General features: G+C 38.9%; 2 protein-coding genes across 3 annotated transcripts in view; one reads left to right on the forward strand and one right to left on the reverse strand.

Annotated features, from left to right (window-relative positions):
• The window catches only part of Wbp2 (WW domain binding protein 2), a 58,500-nt gene extending 40,504 nt beyond the window's left edge, over positions 1-17,996 (reverse strand). For both annotated transcript variants that reach the window (XM_083136791.1, XM_083136790.1), the window contains exons 1-2: positions 17,837-17,996; positions 9,742-9,916 (exon numbers count right to left, since the gene is read on the reverse strand). In XM_083136791.1, the coding sequence (XP_082992917.1) occupies positions 9,742-9,916; positions 17,837-17,892 (231 nt within the window). In that variant the 5' untranslated portion in view covers positions 17,893-17,996. The remainder of the gene's footprint in view (positions 1-9,741; positions 9,917-17,836) is intronic.
• Positions 17,997-18,112: 116 nt separating this feature from the next.
• Positions 18,113-24,791, forward strand: part of Ent3 (equilibrative nucleoside transporter 3) — a 117,879-nt gene continuing 111,200 nt past the window's right edge. The window contains exon 1 of the mRNA XM_083136792.1: positions 18,113-18,580. Coding sequence (XP_082992918.1) covers positions 18,411-18,580 — 170 coding nt within the window. The 5' untranslated portion in view covers positions 18,113-18,410. The remainder of the gene's footprint in view (positions 18,581-24,791) is intronic.

A 24,791-nucleotide genomic window follows, 5' to 3' on the forward strand; every position in this document is an offset into this window, starting at 1 on the left:
TCCTATGTCCAACCTGTTTCCTCCCCTGTTCGGGAATTCCACGAGTTCAAGGAATTTCGAAAGTCGCCCAGCGATTTTTTTTTTGAGGCCGCAAGAAGAACGCATTCCTGAAGGCTTTGGAGCCCACCAGCCTCCTTTGGGCTTCAGCGGTGTATGTCACGTAGCAGCACCGAAAACCCTATTCCAAGTGACATCCCAGGATCAGAAGAGCGTCAGAAACCATAAGAAGAAATGTCAACTTACAGAGCAACCCCCCCCCCCCACGACTCTAACCCCCTTAAGAAGAAGCATGAACATCTTTCATGTACATCGTCCCCTTTTGCTCTGTAAGGCCAGGCAGTGTATTTCACCACATATTGGAACTTTCCGGGTACAGTCAACGACCCAAATGTGTTGCGACCCAGCCCTGTGGATCAGCAACCTGCCAGGCCACCTGTGACGTTTCATCCTACCAGTGGCCATAATTACAATATGCAATGGCGTCTGTTGCGAACTTTCGGGGGCCTATCCTAACATCCCCCCAGTGTTCGCCATTGGACAAGGCATATTTTTGGGGCTTGGACCGGCTACTTGGAGTGGCTTCCCATGGACTACCCTGTGTTCGCCCGCCCCACGGCCCACGTTTTTTTTCATCTGACCTTTGCTGACCAGTATTCCGGAACTTTCCACATCGGGATTCGAATCCGGTCCCCCAGTGAAAATGATCGGTCAAGGACCGTGTATGTCACAGAACAGTGCTTCGTACCCCAGGACTCCGGGGTTGGAATGTATTTGGATTGCCCTGCCGTATCATTTCTCAGGTCATAGTGTGCACACATAGTGTGCTAAGAACGTCAGTGGCAAGTGCAAACATAACCTTCATCTATTTTTTCATCTTCGTGTGGGTGTGCGCAGTCCAGTGGAGTTTGGTGTTTACCACGGTCTTTTGCTCTCGCCTCGAACTGTCATCCTGATGAGGCGGAAGATTGCGAGCATGCGGCATTAAAGTTTCTCATGGATTACGTCTGGTGCTTGGTTAGCATTTGTGTAGGGGCCAGTCGCATGTATCGCATTACGCTGCAGTGTGTTGAACTTTCCGCTGACTCCACGGACCTGCGAACAACACTTTATATCGCATGTTGACCACCCGTCAGCATTGTTGATTACGAAAGACTCTTCCAGCGTGTGGCTAATGAAAACAAAAGACTTTCTTTCAGCTTTCAAGCTTGAGCTTAATTCTGTTCCATTTAATTTTTGGTGAAGGGTCTCCGACATCTTTTATTATTATTTTATTTTATGTATCCTTTTTTTTGTTCATGTAATAAACAAAACCTTTTAAATTTTGGTGAATGGCAGAAGGTTCAATTTAAACTTTTCATTATTACAATTTCAATTTTGGAAATTGTTTCGCAAGAGGGGGTGTCGTACCATACCCCGTTCGGTTAAGAAATATTGACCCTGGCAGGCCTTGTCAGCTCCTGCTCAGAATGTGTAGAATAAGCTTTCTACAGGAAATGGTAAGAACACTGGCCTTTGGCAAGAGGTGACGAGAGGCCAAGCGAGGGTTTATATACGTGCGCATGAGAGCGACACGGGGTCTTTTAATCTGGAATCATCGGAGAAGCAGGAGCTACTGGTCTTATTTCTAAACCGAACAGGGTAAGCTAGTCTACACCCATTCTGCCATTTGCATTGCTCACTTCAGTCTAGAAACGAATCATGAGTCTATTTTAATGAATAGTTAGATATTTGTACCTGCCCGTTCAGGGCTGTCTCTACCATCAACTAGTACATCCCTATTTAAGATCCCCGCGTTCAGAGGAACGCTACGACTGTTCAATGTGTCTCCCCATGGAATCTGACCCTTGGTTACAAGTTGATAGCATTAGAACTATGGCAATGGGAAGAACTGTGTGATTTTGGAAGGTGTTACCATATTTATAATGCGCACCCTTGTTTTTGATGGGGAAAAGCGCAATTATGTCTCATATATAATGCACAGTACATTTAAGGTTCAAGAAATGACTTTCTTAGTTGTAGGTCTTAAAGCTGCTGTTATGTCGATCAAGAGTCCAGCAAATATGTCTAACATGACAATGTTATAGGGCCTATAGGCCTATATGTTACCAACATTGAAGTGGTTATATTAGTCACAGCTTTTATTGATGCTTCCGAGCAATATTTCCAAATATAGTTTATGAGGTCACTTATTAGTTACATTTAGGCTCTAACTGTGGTGTAAGAGTTTTGCTCATTCCTTCATTACTTTTTCTAATAAAAACTTCACAATGTGCTTTCTCCATGACTAACATAACATCTATACAAGGCACATTCAAGAGCATCAAACTAACAGTTAGCAGCATAAGATTTCTTCCATTAAGGCATTTACACACTCCACACATGTCATGTTATTTGGCCAGTAATACATTTTAATTATCATCTTATTTTTCCTTATCTTCTCTTTTATCAAAAATACCATAAACATCATTTCGTGGTGAGCTTATTTCAACTGCATTGCACATTAGTATCGCCTTCTTGAATGGCACTGTTGCCATATTCAGAAACTGTAGAATTTAAGCTTTATACCATGATAGGGCTCCACTAACATGGAAAATCAATGCAAGTGTCACAAAATCATGGAATTCATGGAATTACCCTGTATGGTTTCATGTTGGCTGTCGGAATTATTCCGTGCATAATACGCACCACAGTTTTGGGGGAAAAGTATGAGAAAATACGGTATATGCATGTAACAAAAAGGTACTGATAACACCAAGGCAATATAAACTACTAACCTATTCACTTAAGCAACTGCTTAACCTACTCATGCATTGTGCAGAAAAATTGTTCTGTAAGAAAAGATGGTACGACTAGACAAAAAACTAAAAATAATTCACGCAGCACTTTTCAGTTTTTTCTTTGAAAAATATGGCTAAGAATGAATGAACAACATGAACCCAACTAAGAGAGAGAAAGAGAGACCCTCTCGCTCTTCCTGTCCATGGGGGACCCCCATGAGAGAGAAAGCGAAGAAAAGAAAACTAGGGAGAGAGAGAGAGAGAAGGGAAGGGATGGGTGTGTTTTTGAGATTATATATATATATATATTTCTCTCTCTCTCATAAGAGAGGAAAGAAAGAGAGACATTTAATTTATTAATAAATACAAGAGTGGATTAAAAGTAATTAAATCTTGCGCCAGAGTGGCCATCTTAAAGATCACTACTGGTAAAAACATAAATAACTATGCAATACCTTCTAATGTACATCTGACTCATGGTGGAAAGACTAAAGAGGTGGATGCAAGCCGATCCTGAAAACTCTCCCTTCCGGCGCATGAAGTCAACATCATTGCCAGAGAGGACTACGGGACATCCACTCGCTCTACAGTGAAGCATTCTTCGTAAAAAAATATTTCAACTACAGACCCAATATAACTTCAAAACAGGCGGAAAACCCATTTAATGGTGCACCGAGCGGAGGGCGTGATGGGGTTGCAGCACCCCAAATGCACGTGCCAAAAAAATGAGAAAAAATTAAGGGAATAGTTAAGAATGCGGGGATCTTGCAAATATCAATACAATGTAGTGAGAAACTGTCTTTTAGTAATAAATGTCTTTTCAGCCTTACTGGTCAGCATGAGCCTAGTGCATAGCTTTCTTCTGTGTTTTCTATTAGTCTTACACACACAGGAACCTTCGAGTCCAAGGATGTTGAGTGTCAGACTTAGCGAAGGCTTTTGACATTGGCACTCCTTTGAGAATGTTCTCTCATGGATTTCATGTATCATAATTCATTCGTCATCATAATAGTTTTATCTTACTACACTATCACAATTTTGACTACCTGTCTTACATTTCAAAAATATTAGCATATTGAATCCCATTACAGTTGTTATCTGATTTTCTAAGGGCTAGAAAACACACAGAAAGAGGGAGAGAAAGAGGATGGGGAAATTCATTTGTACAGTGGGATCCATGAGTATTAACGTGCAAATTGTCCATGACTATTTTCATTAAAATTTCTCTTACATCCTATATGTTTTTAAGCGATGGATTTTTATGTATGATGTTGCAGAAGTTGTCAACAGCTTGTTTTGAGTTTTCTGTTAATTCTTGAAGCTCTTATTAGGTCAAATAAGGTGCGTGAACATAGTGATGGACAATTTGCAGGGTAATACTCATGGATCTCACTGTACTTGATAATTTTACAAGCATTTCCTACAGGTAAAATAGTCTCCAGCTTCAGCTTCCCCCAAAATATTTGGTACACTATTGCAACCACATAAGTAGAATCCAGCCTCCCCGATGGCGCAGTGGTAGCGTCGTCGCCTTGTAATCAAGGGGTCCCGGGTTCGATATCCGGTGGAGGCACATAGTGGTTCGGATCCCACTTCAAACTGTAGGTCCAGTCCCAATTAGTAGACTTAAAACACCAACTCAATAATAATTAATAATGAGTAGAATCGAAGGATAAAGTATTAGAAATAACAATGGAAAAGCAATATGTAAATGGAAAATTAAGCTTAAATTTATTTTTCTGAAGAATTTGTTATTGTTACATTTGCTGATTGTTCAAACAAATGAAGTGCAGGAATTTTATGGAAAATTGAGAAGCTTTTACAAATCTTTAACAGTACAAAACAACATTCGAGTCCTTTAACATTATTTACTTTGCAAGAAAATATGTACAGTATCATACAATTTTTTTTCAATTTGTACCTACGGACTTCCGTGGCGAAGTGATTAGCACAGCGTGCTATGGCACCGAAGGTCACGGGTTCGAATTCCAGCCTGGGCATGGGTGTTCTTTATGAGTTATCCTTCATCAACTTTATCCAATTATCACTCATCCATGTCGTCGCGATTAACCAAAAGTAACATAAGGGGCGTTAAGTAACAAAAATAAAGAATCACATTTGTGTCTAAGCAGAAATCTAGCACTGGAAACCTATTTTGTGTAGTGTTACTCTCATTAGAGCTGCTCAGGCTGGTTGTCGACAGTAAAGTAAGTAAAGGCAAAAAAAATATATTACAGTCTTCACTTTACAGCCAAGAAACAGCCATAATTCGGATGGATATAGTGGTATATTGATATATTCTCTGTACCTATGAAATAGTGGAGTCCACCTCCTGAGCATTTCTACGTTCCACCATGCATCTGACTGCCATATCACTACAGCTTTAAATATTCGGCTAGAAACAGTGCAAAAATTTATAATGACATGTTTATTATTTTGATTTAATGATACATGTTATACAAAAACACTTAAAAAGCATATACTATAGTATTCCTTTAAAAAGAGGTACAGCAAATTTCTTCCAAGTGAACTCGAATAAGTATTATTTTTCCTTTTAGAACTGGTTTTGAAAATTTAGGAGCCAGGTGAAAATTTTCAGGTGCCGTGGCAACTGGGTGCCCTGTATTTTGTCTACCCCTGAAAGATGGGATATGTTCATGTACACATGTAGTGAATTTGAAAGACGGAGGAGGCTTCATGATGACACAGTGAAATCATCATGAAATCAAGAGATCCTGGGTTTGCCCCGATATAGCCACAATGGTGTTTTGGATTCTATGTCTGATTAGTAGGGTGCAGATTTTTACCTATTTGCCTTTCTTATTCCTTTGTAGTAAAACATAGTCTTTAATGTTTAAAGTTCGTTTTATTGTGCTTTAGTCCAAAAACACAATTTTATAGTGCCTATAAATGCCTCATTTGAGGGTTAGTGACTATTTTCCTTAATCATGCCTAAAAATGCTTATTATGTCATTTTTTGCTAAGTTCAGCTTTTTTACATGCATCTGGCTTTGCCTACATTGAACAAGATAAGCCTTTGTTTGAATTGAACTGGCTGAAATCTGGTATTCGCCAGATTTGAGAGTCGGAAGGAATGTCAGAAATACCAAAAGTCCCTTAATCAGGGTAAGAAAACTGGACAGCCTGTTGGGGACTCATAGTTGAACAAAACCACCCCTTTTCTTTTTCCACCTGAAAGCTTTTAGGAGTCAATCAGTACTCATTTGCTTTGTTGTGTGTGTGAAAGGAATTAGGTGTGGAAATATTGTGTTCATATGTTTAAAAATGCCAAAGCACAAGGTGGCCAGATGTGAATTGATCTGAAAATGGATTGCTGCGGAAGCTTGTTTTACCGCTGGCGGGAAATTTGATTTTTGTTATTTAGCGTCCCTTTTCTCCCTGTTCGGCTAATAGCAACGATGAGGATGAGTGATGATATGATTAATTTTATGAAGAGACGCTCACAAGGAACCGCCATGCTTAACCGGGATTCGTACCTGAGACCCCTAGCATGGTAGCCTGTTACAAACCACTCCACCACGGAGGTTGGCCCTATACGAAAAAGTTAATTTTCTGTCATGTTTGTATGAAGTAGATGCAATTAACTGCTAAATTGCTTTACAAATAAACATTTCTTTCCCCCATGGGGAAAAGAACATGTACATATATAGTTGTATACAGGATGGCGCACGAAATGGCATACCATTCAATCACCTCATAAATTTTTTAATATCATATATTGAATGTTCAAAACATGTATGCGGGTGGGTTGGTTCATGGAAAATCAGGTAGATGTCAGGAGAAGTCAGTATCGGACTCTATTTTGTTGCGAAACAGCAGTTTGCAAGATGGCGGATAACGGCCAGTTGAGTGTCGAACAGAAGGTGAAAGTTGCAATGTTTTTCGCAGAAATAAAGAGTTTGGTAGCGACACAAAGGCATTTTCGTGCACACTTTGGTACAAGATGGGCTCCCTGTAAACAGACCACTCGCAGATTGTGCCAACAATTAGAAACCACTGGCTCTGTGTTGGAGAATAATCGACGGCGCCCGTCAAGTGTCCGAACACCTGAGAACATTGAAGCAGTTCGCGTGGCTTTGGCACGAAGTCCAAGCAAATCAACAAGAAGGGCGGCTGCTGAGTTACGAATATCTCGTAGGTCAATCCAAAGGATTCTCCACTCTGATCTTCACTTGTTCCCTTACAAAATGACAGTTCTCCACTCTGATCTTCACTTGTTCCCTTACAAAATGACAGTTGTCCAGAAACTAACGGCAGTGGACAAGGAACGAAGGCATCAGTTTGCTTCGTGATTAGTGGAAGAAGATCATGTTCTGCACAACACTTGGTTTACAGATGAGGCGTACTTTCATTTAAATGGTGTGGTAAATAAGCAAAATGTTCGATTCTGGGCAAGTGTACAGCCTCACAAACTGCATGAACGTGAGAATTATGGAGAAAAGTGAGTGTGTGGGCAGCAGTTTCAACTCATGGAATCATTGGACCGTTTTTCTTTGACGACACAGTAAACAAAGAACGATACAAGGAAATGTTGCAGAACTCATTTATTCCGCAGCTCTTGGCAACAGGTCTTCATTTACACACTCAGTGGTTCATGCAAGATGGAGCCCGTCCACATACTGCAAACATTGTTCTTGATTTCCTCTATGAGATGTTTAATGTGCGTGTAATGTCTAATCGGTTTCCTGAACGTCACGAAGGTGGGAGATTGTGGACCCCGCATACCCCGGATATTAATCCTTGTGACTTTTTTTTGTGGGGTTTCTTGAAAGATAAAGTTTTCGCAAGGAAGCCTGCAGATGTAGTGCAACTCAAGGCCTTTATTATGCAGTTGTGCCGTGAAATTTCGGAGGACTTGTGCCGGAGGGTTGTGACAAATGTAAAGGTTCGCTTGCAAGAGGTTGTGAACCATAATGGTGGACACATTGAACACATTCTGCACTAAACAAACTTTCCATACTCTGATAATTCACTATGCATTAATTTTGTAATGTTTCGATAATAAATAAATGTGTAATAAACAAAACAAATGGTAAGACATTTCGTGCGCCACCCTGTATAATGGACTTGTTCAAAACTCTCAGCTCCTGGTGTAATTTCAGTCTCCTATGAAAACGCATTTCTACTTCTCTCATTATTCGGAACCAAGGATATTTGGGGTCCTAAGTCACCTCCAGTCACCACTCCCCATGCGTGACGACTTGCTGCGCACGTTGTGGCTCCAACGCCTGCCCACGCAAGTCCAAGTGATTCTGCAGGTGCAGTCTTCTGAACTTCCGCTGGACCAACTTGCCTCGCTCACGGACCGCATCGTGGAGGTAAGCCCCTCCATGCTCACCCTCGCGACAAGCAACATCACGGCACCGTCCACCTTACCCAACCTGCTGGCTATCTGCACGACCGCGATGCCACTGCGCCTGCCTCCGACACGGTTCGGCTTCTCCAGCACGTCGAGGAGCTAACTCGCCAAGTCGCATCCCTGCAAAGCGACTTTCGTGCCTTCCGCGGCCGCTCACAATCACGTCGGGGTCACCAGTTTGGGGTAGAATCACCAAATGAAAGAATGTTATCTTACCTCCTGGTTTATGCTGGATGATCACTACTTACAGGCACTGTTACACCACAAACAGTCGGTAATACAGAAGGAGGCCACTCTCGTCGTTGTGTCCGCGATACCTCGAGTCTCAGTGTCCTTTTGCGTGTCCTGTGTCTTTCACCCCTGCTTCCAGGGGTCAATCACCTCGCGTCTGGTGAGGCGGAAGGAGTTCCTTCTCCCCCCGTTAGGTGGCAGCAAAAGTCAGCATCTTTCGCCACACCACAGTGGCTGTCGCTACAGATAAATGGTGAACAATGCACAATATGACGAGCCATCATCTTATATTACCCCAGTTCTGAATATAACAATGCTAACTTCTGTGAAAAACTTCGCTTAGTGGCCTTGTGTTGAATACAGACACTAACACTAAGCAGCACTTCAAATGGAAAATGTTAGCTCGGGGGATGTTTGGTTGCGCCTTGGGATTAGTTGCAGGGATGCCATCCGCCTGCATGTCCCCTCACTTCGAGCAGTAACGCAGTATTCAAACAATATTATCTATTCTATTTTTTTTTTTTTTTTGAGTTAGTGTTCTAGGTCCACTTTATGCACAGTAAGGCTAATCAGAAGTGGGCCTACAGTTTACAGTGGGATCCGAACCACTGTGCCATATGCCTCCACCGGGTATCGAACCTGGAACCCCTTGATTACAAGGTGACAACGCTACCACTGCGCAATCGGGGAGGCCCTTTTTCTAAGATGTGCATACACAGATAAACAGATCATATGTGTGGGAAAAAAAAGTTAATTGAATTAACGAGGTTGTGTCATCCTACCTTCCCTGCAAATTAGGATTTGGGTCAAACTATTGTCAATTGTTTGTGAAGCATACTATGTGCGCAATTAGTACCAAGGGGTAAGACAAGTTTATTTCTTCAGATAAATTTTAATTCGAACATTTTTAAAACATACTTTTCATTAAAAGGGTGCAATTTGTTTCTTTCCTCATTTGTGAACAATTATGCACGTAACAATCATTCGCACAAGATCTTTTTGTGAGAATTATTTTAACTGTCGATTCCCTGCAAATGTGAATTTCGATCAAACTGGTATTAATAGATTTGCGATTGGTTAGCACACATTTATACTTAAATTGTAATGCTAATACAATATATCTGTGCGTTGGAAGAAGAAAATTGAAATAAGTTCAGGTTCAATGCCTATTTTCATCATTTTGGTGCCTATTTTCCTGCCTATTTGAGAGGTTTTTAGTGCCTACAAATCCGTACCCTACTGATTATCCTACACGAGCAAAAGTAGACTTAAATGGCAAGCATAAGATATAGAACAAGTGAATGCATAATGAAGATATTAGCATTTATTCCACCACTGGCTGGAAAAACTTACCTCACTTAGACTCACAAAGGGGAAACTGAACGACTGCATTTTGTCATTTGACTTTGTGTTGTTGAAGATCATACGATGGGTGGTAAGGTACATGCGTCCAGTTTTGGCTCCTTTCATCAGGGAATTATCATGGCCATGGAATTCCATTGTGACATTATCAGCAAAGATGATTATGCTAGAATTAAAAAAGAAAGAAGAAATAACTTATGGAATGTGTGTAACAACAAATATGATTAATTCCTATAGGCATTGCAGACAACCATCAAATGAACTTTTCGCATGATAAATAAGGAAAACTATTAAACAGATTCATGAAAAGAGTTCATAAAATTGGGCACAATAACAAATTATTAATTTAAGTCCGGATTCTGAAGTTTAAAAAAGGCAATTTGCACAGTTCAAAGAAACACACAGCACTACTTTGTTGGCACTTCGTTCTGAAGCATAGAAAATGTTCGGAGCAAATTTACAATACCGGACACCTCACCGATTTTTGTAATATTTCGTATACTCACTAATTAAGGCCTCCTAATCACGAATTTGAAGTTAAAATTTGGGGGTCAAGCGTAGAAATTGCAAAATAAGGGGGACCCGTGATCGCAACTGACAATACACAATTCGTCATTATTTATTGCAAGATTCTGAGTTGTGAATAATTAACGAAATATATATTCCGGACATTACTACGACCCCAAATTTTAACTATGCTTGATTAACCTAACCTAACCGAGAATGGTCAGTGGGGCTATCCTTGAATGGTTTCGCGCTAATTGTGATAACAAACCGATAAAAAATATTATTTCCATAGCACTTTAACGGCAAACGTTCTTCATTGAAGACACCATTTTCGTATCCTGCAATTTTACGATTGATGCAATGTTGCCCAACTTACCTGTAATCAAATCAGTCCACATGCTCTTCTACATCGTGATTGTCACTGTCGTCTTCTTTGTCATCCTCGACGCATTTCTGTGTGGGATCGTAGAGCTTACCGGCTAGGCGAAAGAATTCTAAGGTACGGTCCGATCAATCTACGACATTAACAACTTTTTTACTGTTCTCTCCCGCCATTCTTACACGATCCATGCTCTCCAAGTATGAAATCAACAGTATGGCAATGATGTAGACAGCATAACTAATTGCGAAAGTCAATTGTTCATATCAACAAATATGATTCGCATACTTGTATACGGAGAATCATTGCGAGAATAGAAAAGCTTATTTTACAACTTCTACACGTTAATGAACAATTTCTACACCTCACCACAACATGTTAACCTCAGATAAATCATCCCGACTAATTATTTCGTGAGTACAAGCAGTAGCAAGGAAATTACAGAAGGGTCCGGTATTGTAAATTCTTGCCGATCTATGTACTGGAGTGGTTAGCAAAGTGGGCTACGATGGAAGAGGACCTGGGCTTGAATCCTGGTTTGGGAGTTCTTTGCGAATGTCCCTTATCAATTTCATCATATCATAACTCATCCTCAACTTGACAATTTGCCAAAAAATGGTAGAAAGGCAAAGTAAAATAAACCAAATCATATCCTAACCTACTGAAAAAGTGCAAAAAGTAACAATGCGAGTGGACTCATAAGCATTTAGGAGTTAAGATTGTCATGGGTCACTCAACAAAAAACAGCTACTATATAGGTCCAGGTCCTCATGGGATTTAGTTTAGTTAACACCAGCTATTAGAAATATCAACATTGATATCTTCTGTTTATTTTCTTACTCTACATGGATTACTCAGCTCCACACACATGTATATCTGTGATGGTTGAGATCATGATAATTATATTTACAAGTTCTACAATAGGAATTTAGAGTACTGAAAATAACTGTAGAAGAAGTGAGGGCACTTTGACTTTTTGTACACTTCGAGAAAGTGAGATATTTTCCATGCTTTATGAAGATTATGCTGTTTAAGAATGTTTTCTGTTAATTTTAGCTTGCAGAGATGTGTTATTGTGAAATAAATGTCTGTTACCTTACTGTGAAGCAAACCAACCCAAAGGCTTCACACAAGTGAATATAGCTCCCAATAATTTTACACCATTAGGTTAGAAGTTGATAGCAATTTCCAACGTGTTCTTTCACTAGTTTAGTGTGCATACATGGTTTTTACTAATAAAAAGTCACAAAAGTACTTCAAGATGAATGCAGGCCATACTTTGGGATTAAACATCTCCGTAACTTGTGGTTTCCCCACGCTGGAACCAATTTTATATTATGTAAAACATATAAATCTGTAGATTAAAAAAAAAATCAACATAATTCTCAAGGTGGTACAGCGGGTTAACGACCCCGAAGTGACATTCATATAAATTATTCGTGGATTTTATGGAAACAAATGTATTATTTATTTTGAGTTTTTTTTTTTTTAACCACTGTATTATATTAAATCTTTATGTAGTTTCTGAGGCTGATTCTGCCTGTCCTCAGGGTATATAACACACTGGCCTGTGGAAGGAGGCAGAATCCGCCTACAAAACGTAGGTACATAAATATTTAATACAGTGGTTAAAAGTCCATAAAACTCAAAAGAAAGGTATTAATTTGCAATCAATTGTGTCGTGGAAGATAGGTTGTACAAGTGACTATGTTCTTCTGGCATGGTATGTGATGGATATGGAAGGAAATGTAGAAATACAAAGGCAATCAATCCTGATTTGATGCATGTAAAAAATGTGTTAGAGCCATTTTGACATCAGAATTACAAAATCAGGAGTTGGACAAAAGTTACAACATCCAGGAGAACAGTTCACAGTACATACCAGAGACTGATTTAGCATCTACAGCTAACTCCATGGTGCAACAGCCCTTTAACACGTTGACTACTACAATAGAAAAAAAATTGCTGGGGCCACAGTTTTATTATGAGAATATAATAAAAAGGTTGAAAGCAATGTTTCTTGATGATAGATAAAAAAAATGTTACTTGTAATTATTTCATTTTATGTGCGTGAGTCATATGCAACTCAGGTGGAGCTAGAATTATTGGTAACTGATGCGATCTCACACAAACAAATTTCTTCATTTTTACGGAATTGAGTTTCTATAGATTGTTAAAAGGCCGTGAATGTTTTTTTTCCATCGTGCAATATATTTGACCGCAAATTCATGTATATTTCAAGAAAAGTATCTTTCCGATGCTATACGGTAACCAGATGTCACGCACGTTTCATGACATAACCCCCTTTAAGTGTTTCCAACCACGTGGTTGTTTTGAAAGATTTTTATTTTATTTTTTAAAGATGTCTTGCATTATGTTACAAACAAAATTTTAACTATCCTTGCCCAACCTAACCGAACCTAACCTTGCCGGAAATGGTTTTTGGGGCTATCTGTCAATGGTTTTTGGGGCTATCCATCAGTGGTTTTTTGGGGTTCGAACCCAGTAACACCAAAGTAGGAATTTTTTCGATTAAGAAGGTTGGAAACACTGCATACCCACTGATGATTCACCACACTACTTAAGACATGGCTGCCATCTTGTGGTACGCAAGCGAAGAAAGCAATTACTGTTAATGTGATAAATTGAAGTTATTTTCTTCACAAGAGCAAAATCTCACCTTCAAGAACCTTTCGCAATGCATAATCGGTAAGTACGAATGTTTAAAATGACGAAAGAAACTAGCGAAAAGTGTTTGTGCGAGATCGCACCAGTACCGAATCATTTATTACACTGCACGCCATGTGAGTAATATTTGGCTCGCAGAATATTTATGTTTGTTATTTTTCTTCTCAGCATCGAGTCTAGTTACTTGCAACTTGACTCTGCCATGTACTATTGTATCGATATCATTTGAAGGTCAAATGCACAATTGGAAAAACTTGAAAACAGTTCACGAGTGAAAATTATTATTGTTTGTTTACTTATCACATTTAAGTAAGTGAAATTTAAAGGCAAAAATAAGTATAAAATAACTTAATTTACATCTATTCATTTCATCCATGCTTGTTTGTATTAACTGTAACAATAACAGCATTACTAAATAAGATATCCACGAACGATCTCCAAATATTACCCACAAGGACATTCTTCACATAACATGTATGGCAGTGTTTAGTATCAGCATCAGCTAATTTAAACACCAATTCCAATTAACAATTTGCCCGACTGAGTAACTTCCCAAGATGCAAATTGTAGACTGATTTTTGAAGAACAAGCACAAGTATCCTTGAAATTATCAAAATGACGAATTCACATTGGTATGACTTAAGATGACCGGACTCCTCTCAGATTTTCTTCATATTTGACATACTTATTAACTGAGGCCTGCTAATGACGAATCTGAAAATTTGTCGGAAATGTCTAGAAATTGCAAAATAATTGCGAACCATTGACGCTAGCCCCACGAACCACTGACGTGTGGTTAGGTTAGGCAAACATAGGTAAAATTTGGTGTTGTGGTAGTATCAGGATCTAGAAATTGCGGTAATTATGCGATATAGACTGAACACCTCTCACTCGTTTATTCCGTTCATTTTAGCATTGATACTTACCTATTCTGCATTGCGGAAGATTCTTTGAGGTGAAGTTATGCCTTTTTCCATAAAATAGTGTCAACTTTTAATATTACGAGTCATTATTTGTCTTCCTTGTTATGCTTGGGTAACAGACAATATGACGTGCACTCATCATGGATCATTGTGTTTTGTCGATTTGGAGTGGGTATGCAGTGTTTCAACCTTCTTAACCAAAAAATACCTACTTTCATGTACATTATGTCATCACAAACCATTGACGGATAGCCCCAAAAAAACATTGACGATAGCCCCAAAAAAACATTGACGATAGCCCCAAAAAAACATTGACGGATAGCCCCAAAAACCATTGATGGATAGCCCCAAAAACCATTCACGATAGCCCCACGGACCATTTCCGGCAAGGTTAGGTTAGGTTGGGTTAGGTAAGCATAGTTAAAAAAAATTCTCTTAAAAAAAGGCACGTTTGGAAACACTCACGAGACCGTGTGACTTTTGACGCTTGCACCATCTGCAGGTACATAATGGAAACAATGGCAAAATGTTGTCGCTTTACAGAAAATGCAAGTTCCTTACATAAAAACTGATTATTTCTTGTTCTGTAGCATTCTATGGTGAAGTTTTCAGTTTCCACAAAAAATACTTCGAAGAACTTCGACAATGCTACAGAAACTGATTTCAGTAAGTAGTTTCTCCTGTAAATTTGAAGAAATCCGTTCAGGCTATATTGCATATTTACTGAAATTGCGAAATAATTGCGAACCATTGACGTGTGGTTAGGTTAGGCAAACATAGTTAAAATTTGGTGTTGTGGTAGTATCAGGAATATATAGCCTATATATCCTTGTGAAACAAAAAATTTGCGAAAATAGATGATTTAAATTCCGAAAACTAACACCTTATTTTTGCTTATTTTGCAATTCCTAGACGATTCCGACAAGTTTTTAACTTCAGATTCGTGATAAGGAGGCCTCATTTAGGGAGTATGCCAAGTATGAAGAAAATCGAAGAGGGGTCCGGTCATCTTAAGTCGTTCCATTCACATTATTTCTGCAGCAATTTTAAACAATATTATGAGTGGTTACCTCAGGTAGAAATTTTCTATCCATATGCTCCATAGTAGCTGTAGGGTTCACCTAGCACTGCAGGCAAAGAATTAATAGTATGCTAATGATCTTGTGACCAAAATGGAGATTACATGGAACTCTACCTCTTTGCTTGCTTTGTACGTTTACAGTACAGTGCAATGCACAAAAAGGAACCACTCTTTATTGTAAAAACCATGCAAAGCTAGTAGGAATCTGAATATTCCTGGTTGTAAACAAGTAATATGCCAGTGCATTGTAAAGGGTAATGCTCGTCGTTACGGAAAAATGATTTATTTTAAAAAATAATCCTGCACCTTCAGTGTTACCCTTTTTGTTATCAGTTCATTATATCGAAGACACTTTAAAATCGGATATTTTGTGTTTCGTATGGTTCGTACTTACCAATTGTGTATTGCGGAACATATTTTAAGGTGCCATTAAGGTTTTCACACATTTAGAAACATTTTTTACACTAAAATAAGCCATTTCTTGAAGTGTTACAGAATGCAAGTCATGATGTGAGCCCCACAAACCATTCACGGATAGCCCCAAAAACCATTTGGGATAGTATAAGCATCCACGAATAGCCCCAAAAACCATTCCCGGATAGCTCCATGGACCATTCACGGAAGGTTAGGTTAGGTTAGGCAAACATAGTTAAAAAACAGCATGGTTACGTTTTCGCTTAAATTGAAGCAACGGGAATTGATTTCCGGCTGAAATAGATTGCAAGATGAAAGAAAATACCTCGAAGAACTTCGACAATGCTACAGAAACTGATTTCCGTAAGTAGTTTCGGTAACTCTCTTACTTTTTACAGGAGAAAGTACTTACGCAAATCATTTTCTGTAGCGTTGTGGAAGTTCGTGAATGTAATTTTGATCCATTTTAATGCGAATGCATCTAGTTTTCTGTGAAAATCTCTGTTCGACACACTGTTGCTGCTGCCGCCATTTCCCTTCTGCATGAGAGCACAATGTTCCGTGTGTTAGATGACGTAAACCCCATAGTTAGTGTTACAAACCATGCCGTGTTATCGCTACAAGATGACGTGTCGAGGATGCACCGTGAAGTTGTTGCCAGGTGTGGAAGATGCCGTTCAATTTTTAATTCAACACGGAATCGTGAAGAAAGAAGTGGAATGCAGGAATTGGAAAGTTAAAATTCAAAAGAATTCAGTGTATTTTCTGTCAGAGAAAAAAACCCCGATGTTGTCCGTATATACTAAATTGAACGAAATGAGTGCTAATGGAACCTAACCTAACCTCATAGGCATACCTCGTCCCCGTGATGGTCCGTGGGGCTAACGTCAATGGTTGGTAAGAGTCTAGTTTACGTCCTTTTCATAAGGAATACGTGTCATATATCATTGGAAAGGTTATTGTATAAGGAATTCAACAAACTAAATCCCAAGGTGAGGACATTTTTCGATGAAGCACATATTTAGGGGTGAAATGAGTGCTAATGGAAACTAACCTAACAGGCCTAACCTAACCTCGTAGGCATACCTCGTTCCCGTGAATGGTTAGTGACAGAAAGTGTAAAAAAGAAAAACTTACTTACCCTATGTATGCCGGAGCGCCGGCTGTCTACTAGCATGGTTTTGTAAACGGGCAAGAAGGAGTGGGCAAAACATTGAACTTTTTTTTTGGTGAAAAAATCCGGGCACGAAAGTAGGTATTCTTTGGTAAACAAGGTTGCAACACTGCATGCACACTCCAAATCGACAAAACACTAGCACAACGTGCGATGAAAATGGTACGCTATCGCCATATTGTGTGTGGAAATAATGAAGAACACTAAGTACTCGGCAGTGTAAGAAATAGACATTATTTTCGGTAGAAATTCATTACTTCACCTAAATAAATGTTCCGCAATGCATAGTAGTATGTTATCAATGCACAAGAGTGGGAAATAAATGCTTCGAAGGTGTCTCACCTATATGAAGGTAGTACCGTAGTTTCTCCTGTAAATTTGAAGAAAAGTGTCTCCGATATAACGAACTGTTACCCCATTTTTGCTATGTGGACCATACGTCGCTCGATACACAGGTAGAACTACCATTATTTATGCCAGTCAAGTAGGTCAATAATAAATAACAAGTTACTATTACCAAACCTAAATTACAGCTATTTATCTGTGCACTAGTATCTGTTCCAAAAGAAAGATTAACATATTGCAATGTCAGTAATGTTACAAGGAAGTTAGGAGTATATATTTCTTTCTACGTTTCTGCATTGGGGCATACACCATATTACGCAATATGCTTTGGTAATTAGCATGACGATTCAATTTCAGTCTGAAATTGCAGGAAACGATAAGGTAATAAGAAATGTAAAAATTACACTCGCACAACATATGAGTATACAAAAATACACGTAATATGTCATGTATGTCTCCAATTACCGTGTAGGTGCGAGGGTTAAATTGTCACTTGAACCAGTTTGAAAATACAATTTTGAAATTTTTGTTATATTAAGCCGTGTCTATTATTAAATTACTAATGTGCCACTCACCACTCCCCTGCATGAATCAGGACTCCTCCGTTTGCGTGTGCTGTATTTAGAGACATGATTTTCTCTAGAACGAACTACCAGCACGACAGAATTTTCTACAATTTCGCTTCCAACAGTCGACTGTTCGCACGTGACTCTACGTCACGTATGATGTCACCTTACTGCTGCAGCGCCTGCGAAGTAACTTGAACATTTGAAACCTGCCTAGGAAATCAATGTTTTTCCCAGTTTCTGACATGCGTACAACATCAGTAATTGCAACTCGTTAATCCTGTATTTCAACACGACCTCCGCCTATTTCTAGTAGATAGAAATCACACGGATAGATGTTTTATAAGAGAGGTGTAAACGTCAAGTAAAATCATAATTTACATTTTCTATATCACGTAATATGTTGAAGTGATGAATGTGTTACTAACATAGAGTTCAACACAGCTGAGTTCGCGGACCGTGAGTGTGGTGATTATGTTAATTGACAGCTCATGATCGAGTTCGCAGTGTCAAGACAAGCGATTTTAAGTGAATCCTAAGCTTGTCAGTCACAACAGCAATTACATCTACAATTACCATCAAAATGGATGAAAATCTTAGCCGGGGATATATACAGCTTGGGAAAACTCGAGCTGTAAATGACTTCCGATTTAGCAAAGGTTTTAGCCACCTTTCACCGCCAATAGACAAATGTAACTGCATATATTTAGCGTTAGTGTTGGCTGGTGTGGGCTTTCTTCTGCCGTATAATAGGTAAGTAATATGTATCTCAGAACACAGCAAACATTATGTACTGTACGCTAGAAATGTGAACGCTAAAAGTTCAATTTTTACTGGTTTAAATATGTTGGTTTTCTTGTCAGTGTGTGGGATAGCATGACAATTAATTGCTTTCTGATTTAAATATTGAAGTTTCTTAAGAGTATAATGGAGCACGTACATGAGAAAGAAACATACGCTGGAGCTGCTATTAATGCACCTAGCGCATCGATGCACCATGGTTAGTAATTTAATTAGTGACCTTCCTTTGAACGATTGTTCATATGTAAGAGAAACAGACAGATATAGACATTATAGTTCTTGAGATATCGATAGATGTCAGGATATCTGTCGATATCTATTGGGTCATCATAGACAGACGGACGGGCTAATCTTAGTAATATATCATTACTGTATGATGATTTAGCGGTCCAGGCTGATGTCTGTATGACCATTTTGTTTCCTAAGTTTTATCATTTTTATACATATCGATTATAAAGATATCGATGATAAACGGTCGCGGACAGATGTAGGCAGGTTTTCTGATCCGTACGTAAAATTAAGGGAACTATGAAAAATTTAAGAGGAAAAGTTGGCGAACCTATCATAGATGACTAGAAGCTCAGAATTTGATTGGGCAAGGTACGTGAAGAAATTCCCACATACGTTGTGCTTTAACGCATATGGGTTAGAGCTAAACAAAATAAGAAGTCTTCAGAATTTTAGGAAATGTTTTATCTGAAAAAATTAAAATCATTATGAGCATGAGAGCAATTTTGTTCATACAGATTATTGAAAAAAATAATTTTGTCGCCACGTGAAACACTAGGGCCCAGGGGTCCCGAGTTCAAACACCGACCTGAGCATAGGTGTTATTTGTGAGTGTCTCTTCAACAATTTCATCATATCATCACTCATCCTCATAGTCGCGATTAGCCGAATGTGGCAGAAAAGCGAGGCTAAACACGAAAAATAAATATTACTGGTTTGTAAACATCAAGCCGAGAACAAGACAGACTTTTTTAAACTCAATGAAAAAAGAAGCAAGATTCTGGGTCTCTTTCGAGAATTTGGAATGCTATCTTATTTTAAAAATAATAATTCACGATGCGAGTTCTTCAGATACCAAGCGGACATGATCATTTACAGATAAAAGCTGGAACAGCTAAGAAAAAAAGTTAATCCACTTCTCCCAGAGTATTGTTGAATCCGTCACTGTGGTAATCATTGCTTGAGCGGATGGGGGAAAGGGTTGAGGGCAGGCACGTAAGCGGGGAAGGATGTGGGGGGGGGGTCGGAGGCTGCTGTTGCTGAACCCCCTCCCCTCCCTCCTGAAATAAAACTCTGGTTACGGGCCTGGTTGAGGCGAGTGTTAAACTTCACTTAGGCCCAGCTTTCCTAAAGAAAATCGACAGGATACATTATTATGGTGAAGATACTGTATTGATTGATTTGCTTTATTTTACTTCGGGGGCCGGCATAAGAGACTGTAATCTGAAAAAAAAAAGTCATAACCCTTCCTATCCCTTCTTTAAGAAATAGGCATTAATAGAGAAAATAGGCATAAAATGGTAGAAATAGGCATTAACACCAGAAATAAGCAATTTTAGGCACAGCAGTGTACGTTATATACTGTCTGGGGAGTGAGTAGTAGTTCTTGTGGGATAATAAACCCAAGAAAGGAAGAGCTCTCCCCAAGCAGAATTGCTTACACTTAAACCTAGCTCAACATGCCCATATGAGCTTTTTGCTCAAGTGTGGAACCCCCTCTAATCCAAGAATTTTGTAAAAATGCCCTCTCAGAAAGGAAGAGCTCTCCTCCAGCAGTTTTGTTTACACTTAAACCTAGCTCAACATGCCCATGCTCTAGTGTGGAACCTCTTCTAATTGCTCAGAAAGGAAGAGTCCTCTCAGATTGTTTTGCTCATACTTACAAAAGGCACTTCTGTGAGATTGTTGTCCATAAACTTGTCAAAAATTGGCCACACCAGAAATTAAGCCAAGACACACACATACACACCTATATACACACATATTTACTTCCAATTTAAGTTCAATTGGATACCAGCCTCAACTTGCATATTCCCCTCTCTGTCAGTGTGTGCAATTCCCGAGACAGTAGTATTGATTTTGTATGTTCTCCCTAGCGCCACTATTTACAGAAATTTCCGAGCATTGAAGCTCTGATGCAATATTGCATCAGCTAATATTGTGAGAGTGGCTGAGGAGAACAGATGTGTTGTTAACAGTGCTCCTCATACTTACAGACCTGTTTGGTTTAAATATTCATATTGAACAATATAAAATCTGATATTTGTTGTAATCCACTCTTATTTAGGGTCAGGCTTATATTTGCCCCAGCTTGTTATACAAAAATTAATACATAACAAGGTCATTGCCATTCAAGATATGCATGTTTGGGTAGGTATTTGTGCTAGGTCAGTGCCTCTGAAGGCCGTTGTTTTTTTCTCAAGACCCAGTTCTCAACCGGCCTGGGAATCAATATATTGATTTGTTCTATTGCCTTCAGCAATTGCCTTGATGGATTAGTTCCTGCGAGCGCCAGGGCATGGCGCTGCGTGTTGATTGCATGTACACCTAGCAGAAAAAATGGGAGGTAGGCACAGGAGAAAATACTCCAGCCATGCAGAATCACCCCCATAAATATAATTATCCTAGGATCAAAATTAGTGACAGAATAGAGAAACAAAAATTATAATAGGGCTTGGATATAGCTACCAGCCATTATATTTTTATTTTGAACACAGCACTTAAAATTAAGTCAAGATGCACCCCCACCCCCACCCACCCACCCCCACCCACACACACCCCTACTCACCCACACCCCCACCCACACACCCACACCCACACCTACCCACATCCATACATATTTACTTCCCAGTCCAGTTCTATTGCATCATGTTCTGCAATATTAATTGAATAAATGCTTATGAGATAATGTGATGATGTGGTGTTTTCTGGTTGGCTTAAGTAAGCAGGGCTCCTATTGGCTCTGTAAATCTATATAAGCCAGGGCACAGTGCAGGTTCTTCACCATTGCTGGATCGGCAATGGAACCCACAAGTGGGGGATAGAACCTGAACAGGCTCCACCAAAGTATAGGAGACTTGAAGCATATAATTTGGCGGAATAACCCAAGTAAGGTCATAGAGACAATATACACTAATACAATAAAAGCCAAATTTTGGCAGGGGGGGAAGAGGGGGGGGGGAAAGCCCAAAGTGGTTCCTAAATACAAAATAATTAATATCTCAAGAACTAATTGACATAGAGCTATGCAGTTTTTTTCTCTGTACTGAACCCAACTGATTAAGCATAGAATTTTGATCATAGAAACAATATACACTGATACAATAAAAGCCAATTTTTGGCAGGGGGGCCAAAGTGGTTCCTAAATACAATATCTCAAGAACTAATTGACATAGAGCTATGCAGTTTTTTTTGTCTGCACTGAACCCAACTGATTAAGCATAGAGATTAGATTTAAAACCCAGGAAATTTTATATAAATACCAAAGCGAGAAATATTAACACACATACACACATACACACATACACACACACACAAAGCACAGTGCTGAACCCAACTGATCCAGTATAAAGTTTTGAATTGAATCCCAGGAAATATATATAATAAACAATAGGAAAAATGCCAAGTCAAAAATATTGCAATCAGTGTAATAAGAATATATTTAGCTCTAATTGGGCTAGACACCAAAAGATTTGTAACCCAGACAAATACAGAACTCCCACGAAAATTTGCCCCAAATGCCATAGAAAATATAACATGCAATACTTCACATATACACATAAAAATACTTGTTCTGCACAGTCATCAACATTGCCCCCACAACCATCTACATCTGGTCTGAAAAGAAAGCACGAAGCACCTCTTAATGCCAGAGCAGCAAAGCAGCCACGCTATGAACCTATCCATAGCAGTTTTAATGGCCAACTTAGGGATTACCCGTTTGTATCAGAGCCAAGATGTGGTATTGAGAATTTTTTGAACAGTATAAATTCTGATCTGCAGGCATTTCTAAATGCACAAAATGGCTCTTATAAGCTATCCCTCAAATTGTATACTCAATATAAGAAGCCAAACGGCACAAAATTTACACAGCCCCACATAACAGCAACTGTACCGGTATATTCAAATGCAAATTCAGACACAATAATAAACAGTTTAATAGATCAATTGAATATCAAACACTCTGAATTTGCTGGAAAAGAGTCTGGATGGAGCCTATGTGGCTCTCCTCACAAGTTATATGTTAATATTTCTGAATTCAGCCCATTACAAGGTTCTACATATCTGCCATTACCTGATAATATTAAAAACAGAAGAGCCGTGGTTAATATAGAAAATACCGACCAGAAATGCTTTTTGTGGTGTATATTAGCTGCTTTGTTTCTAGTTTCAAGGCATCCTGAGAGAATAAGTTGTTATAAACAACATGAACACTTTTTTGACGATGCAATGGAGGGTTTAGAATATCCAATGTCTGTTCAGAATATTGATAAATTTGAAAAAAGGGCCAGGGATATGAACGGCAAACAATTATCTATTAATGTATTTATTTGCTCCACCGGCAATTGCCCGATAGAACCTCTCAGAATCAGTGAATTTGACGATGATTCTGCTGTCCCGATTGATCTGCTCTTAATCGAAGGGGATGGCAAATATCATTACACTCTGATACATAATCTTCAAGCTTTACTCAGAACACAACTTGGCAAATATAATAGAATATTCAGAATATGCAGAAGATGTTTAAGTGTATTTGATGGTAGAAAAACTGTGAAGGGGGTTCCTGAAGAGAATGCAGAAATTGCTAAAAACAAGTTAATTGAGCATCGGAAATACTGTGGGAACCATAAACCTGTTCATATGGTGATGCCAATACCAAGTGAAAATGCCAAATTCAAAAAGTTTGAGGCCTTGTTGGAACACCCAGCATATATTGTCTGTGATTTTGAATCAAACCTCAAATCTCTTGCATTTTGTAGCCCAGATCCTGAAGAATCCTCAATTACACCATACCAGCTACATGAACCTTCCAGTTTTTGTTATGTGGTTGTGCAGGATGGTGTTGTTACCAAAAAAGATTCATACATGGGGCCAGATGCCATCAAAATATTTGCACATAAAATAGAAAATGAGTGCCGTGACATAGCATCTAACATCTTATTAAAATCAAAACGTATGTTGCCTTTAACAGAGAAACAGATTGAAGATTTCAACAATGCAGAAAAATGCCCACTATGTGATTCTGAATTTTCAGATACAAATAACAAGGTGAAACATCATTCTCATACAGATGCTAAATTCTTAATGGCCCTGTGTAATAGCTGTAATCTTAAGATCCAGACACCAAGATTTGTCCCCATATTTTGCCATGGAGCATCCAATTATGATTTCCATCATCTGATCAGATACGAGGGGTTTGAGAAGCAGAATTTAAATATTTTAGCTGAAAATGATGAGAAATATATATCTATTAGCAAAACAATTAAAATTAATGGTGTTTCTATTCACATGAGATTTCTTGATTCTTACAGAATTTTATCTGCTAGCCTGGCTACACTGGCCACTCAATTATCTGATGATCAATTCAAAATCACACGTGCCTTGTTTCCAAATCAGGATCTGAAATTAATTAGGCGAAAGGGTGTATATCCTTATGACTATGTCACAGATTTTTCTAAATTTGATGAGTGCTCCCTGCCTCCACAAGAAGAGTTTTACAGCAAAATCAGAGGATCCGGAATCACTGATGATGATTATCACCATGCCCAATTGATGTGGAACAATTTCAAATGCCGGACATTTGGTGATTATCACATGGCATATTTGAAACTTGATGTGACCCTCTTAGCTGATATAATGCAGACATTCAGAAAATCTTCTATGCAAAATTATGGACTGGACCCAGTGTATTTTTACAGTGCCCCCGGCCTAGCATGGGATGCAATGTTTTTAAACACTAACATGCAATTGGATCTGATCCAAGATCAAGACATGTATCTGTTTATGGAGGAAAATATAAGAGGAGGCATGGTGCAATGTTCTCAGAGATATGCCAGAGCAAATAACAAATATATGCCTGATTATGATCCAGCACGGCCATCAAATTATATACTGTATGTGGATGCCAACAGCCTCTATGGTCATGCCATGATGC

The sequence above is a fragment of the Lepisma saccharinum genome, chromosome 15 (assembly GCF_977018435.1).
Source record: "Lepisma saccharinum chromosome 15, izLepSacc3.1, whole genome shotgun sequence".
NCBI classification, from domain to species: Eukaryota; Metazoa; Arthropoda; class Insecta; order Zygentoma; family Lepismatidae; genus Lepisma; species Lepisma saccharinum.